The 4183-nt window shown below is 33.2% G+C and overlaps 1 protein-coding gene across 1 annotated transcript in view; it reads left to right on the forward strand.

The window, feature by feature from the left end:
- LOC102671839 (BAI1-associated protein 3) overlaps positions 1–4183 on the forward strand; it is a 59888-nt gene that overhangs the window by 31764 nt on the left and 23941 nt on the right. Inside the window, exon 4 of the mRNA XM_031508378.1 lies at positions 2292–2466. Coding sequence (XP_031364238.1) covers positions 2292–2466 — 175 coding nt within the window. The remainder of the gene's footprint in view (positions 1–2291; positions 2467–4183) is intronic.

The raw sequence follows: 4183 nt of genomic DNA on the forward strand, positions 1-4183 counted from the left end.
AAATCATCGAAATGATTCTCCTTAAATTTTTAAGTCGTCTCAACTTGGAAATTCGGAAAACATTGATCGTTTCGATTTCTGTGCTACCATAAACACATCAATTTCCACGTTCAAGTTGTCAAAAAGAAGGATATTTGCAAAAGAGCTAGAATTGATTCTATTTCTCTCCCAGAAGAAAATGGCTCTCGTATCGTGGCATGTCCGAGTCGAAACACTCCTCGGGGACACGATGGCGTCGCTTCTTTCGGATTTAAATTAGATCCTTTAGACACGTCAAAGACACGCTCGCTTAACGTACTTTCATCTGCATATTTTTCATTTCTGCTCCTCTCCTTCCATCCTTGAATCGGGGACAAATGTCCATTGTTTTCAAAAAAGATATATATATATTCATTTCTCGAGTCAATTCAGAAGAATTATTTTTCGACGTCTCGAAAATTATGTAATTGATTCTCCATAATTTTTCATTTCTGCTCCTCTCCTTCCATCCTTGAATCGGAGACGAATGTCCATTGTTTTCAAAAAAGATTTATATATATTCATTTCTCGAGCCAATTCAGAAGCTGAATTATTTTTCGAAAATTATGTAATTGATTCTCCATTTTTTTTAATTTCTATTCCATAATTTTTCATTTCTGCTCTTCTCCTTCCATCCTTGAATCGAATGTCCATTGTTTTCAAAAAAGATATATATATATTCATCCCTCGAGCCAATTCAGAAGAATTATTTTTCGACGTCTCGAAAATTATGTAATTGATTCTCCATAATTCTTCATTTCTGCTCCTCTCCTTCCATCCTTGAATCGAGGACGAATGTCCATTGTTTTCAAAAAAGATATATATATTCATCCCTCAATTCAGAAGTTGAATTATTTTTTGACGTCTCGAAAATTATATAATTGATTCTCTGATTCTCTGATTTTTTTTAATTTCACAAACTCGAAGGAAATCGATGGAGATTGTAATTATATATAAGGTATAATAATTATGGAATAATGGTATAATGATTATACTATTAAGTATAATGATTATATATAAGGCGAGATTAATTTGTGCGTGGGATTTTTTAAATTTTTGAAAAAAAAAAGTGGAACGAGAAAAAGAATGTATAAACAAAAAAGTTGAATTCGCTCGTTTGGAAATATCCCGAAGCGAGATCCAAATATAGTTTTATTAATGGGGATAGGAAAATTGATACCGTACCTGTTGACTTTACCTCTGGTCAGTCATTAATTCGAAATATTCGTCGCCATGAAATATGATTGGGATCGGCCACGTCATCAACATGGCGTCATCCATTGCGGAAATTTTATTCGACGCCGTTTCTTCTTCATCAAACAAGTTACGAAACAAATGTGCTGCGCCACTTTGTTTGATAAAATAATATTTTATCGCGATCATGTTCTCGATAAAATATCCATTGTCGAATGATCCTTCCTTTCCATGTGTTTTTTTCTAATTTACTATGCATGTAACATATATATATATATGTGTTAATGTTTTTTCTCCATTTGTTTTTATTAAAAGAAAAATCGATCTAACGATAAAATGATTATTATACTGATATTTTCATTTTTCAAAATTTGAACAGAAATCTCCAAAGTATAAGTAAGTTTACGTTACGTTACGTAGCCTCCATTTCTTTGATAAAAAAAAAATTTGATTTCAAATCCATAATACAATAATATTATCAACGAATCGGTCAGATGTGAAAGACAATTACTAAAATCTTGAAAAAAGTAAATATATAAATAAATAAATATAAGTAAATAAAAATGGATACGTTTCGGGATGATGAAGAATGATGAGGGAGAATCAGGCGAGGGGCGTGAAATCGAAGGATCGATCTCGTCCAGAGGGAAATTTTCTCGCTTGGATGGTCTTTTTCTTTTCAAACGTGCAATTCTCAAACATATTTCGCTCGTATGATGTTCTCCAGTGTGGTGGTAAATATTAATTAAGAGGGAGTGGAAAGAAAAAAACGCGCGTATGCCACGTCTGATCGATATTACCGCAACGACGCAAGACTGGGCTCACACGCAAGTGCGAGGAGAAAAATGGAAATGATCGTGGATCGTTTGTCACAATTTCGAATTCCTCTTATCTCATAGAAGAAATCATCGACGCCTTCCAATCCTAATCTTCGAACAGAATCTTGTATTTTTCTCGTATCGTTCGAGAAATATTTATATGATTCGATTATTTATAAAACGGATTTTTGACACGAAATGTTTTTCGATAAGATGAAGAAAGGAAAGGAATAATAAATAAAAATAATTGGTTTATTCCAGAGTTCAAGAAACGGATGGTTCCTTCTTCGAAAGTTTCACCGCGTTATCTTGGAGGCAGGAGAACCGAAGGCTCGTTGTCCTTCAGGAAGTGGAGGCCAGAGCCAAGGAACCGCCACCATCGTCCAGAGACACGAGTTTGACGTCTTCGCAGTCCTATCGCTTCACCAAAAAGGAGGTATTTATATTAAAGCCCAACAAAAAGAAAAAGAAATTAATTATTTCGTCACAATGATATATAGTGCGATATAATTTGACCTTAAAATTGTAATTGTAATTATAAGAACGATAAAGAAAAATTTTAAGGAAAAAAGGATATAAAGAGAGTATAAATGGCGTAATTGTGAAAGTTCACCGCACGAAAACGTGTGTAACGAGTGTGTAAGTTTCCGGTTTTCAGCACGACAAGCCGTAACAACCAGGCAACATGGTATATAAACGCGAAAGCTTGTAACCATCCACTATCATTTAACGCGAGATAGAGTTGTTAACTACTTTCGGCCGACGTAATGCAGCCAGGTGCGCGTCGAATTTAATCGCGCTTTAAACAATACACTTTCGTGCCTGAAATTAATCGTGCGACTATGAAAATGAAAAGCACGATAACAGGCCGAAAACACAATCTTCGAGTACGGATCTGTATTTATATTATACGGAGTAAATTGAAAATTGATTGAAAACTTAATAAACTGCAACTATTTTTTTTCTTTTTGTAGCCAATTATAACGTAGATAAATTTTCAAGTATTCGAAATTTTCAAATTTTGTAGACATACACATAGGAGATAGATTCTTCATCTCCTTTTCTCTTATACGGATCCAAAGAATTTTTATTCCTTTTTCTAGAATTCTCATCGATACTTACGACAAGGTATATAATTCGTAACAATTTTAAATCGTACGTCATTATATAGTGAAAATGATTGGCATCAGATCTGTTGAATTAGCGATTTAACTCGGTTAAGATATTAATATTCGAAGATTCAGAAAATTTTTGCATATCGATGGCTAATGATGACCCCCTTCCTTCATACGACAAGATATATAATTTATAACAATTTTAAATCATACGTCATTATATACATAATGGAAATGATTGGCATCAGATCTGTTGAATTAGCGATTTAACTTCGGTTAAGATAAATTAATAATTAAAATTAATATTCGAAGGTCCAGAAAATCTTTGCATATCGATGGCTGTCGGATGATGACTTCTTTCCTTCGCTTTGTCATACGACAAGGTATATAATTCGTAACAATTTTAAATCGTACGTCATTGCATACATAGTGGAAATGATTGGCATCAGATCTGTTGAATTAACGATTTAACTCAGTTAAGATATTAATATTCGAAGGTCCAGAAAATCTTTGCATATCGATGGCTGATGATGACTCCCTTCCTTCGCCTTGTCATACGCCAAGATATATAATTCGTAACAATTTTAAATCGTACGTCATTATATACATAGTGGAAATGATTGGCATCAGATTAAATTAACGATTTAATTCAATTAAGATATTAATATTCGAAGGTTTAGAAAATTTTTGCATATCGATGGCTGATGATGACCCCTTTCTTCGTCGAATGAATTCTTTTAAATTTCGATTTTTCGAAATTTTCCAAAAGAAATCGATGATGAAAATAGGTAAAGCGTGTCTTCTATCATCCTTAGAACACGTATAATTTTGTAAATCGTGCCAGGTTTCGAAAAAGATGTTAATGCAATTGGTATCCGCGGTTAAAAGACGTTTATTAATAAAAAAAAAAGAAATGAAAGATTTTTATTGAATTCTGCAATGCGTACTTCATACGTTTTATATATACATATATATACATATATAAAAAAAAAAAAGGCGACATTAATGAACGTCCAGAATCGATCTCTGCGCGGTTTC

This window comes from Apis dorsata, unplaced genomic scaffold (genome assembly GCF_000469605.1).
Source record: "Apis dorsata unplaced genomic scaffold, Apis dorsata 1.3 scaffold_83, whole genome shotgun sequence".
Taxonomy (NCBI): Eukaryota; Metazoa; Arthropoda; class Insecta; order Hymenoptera; family Apidae; genus Apis; species Apis dorsata.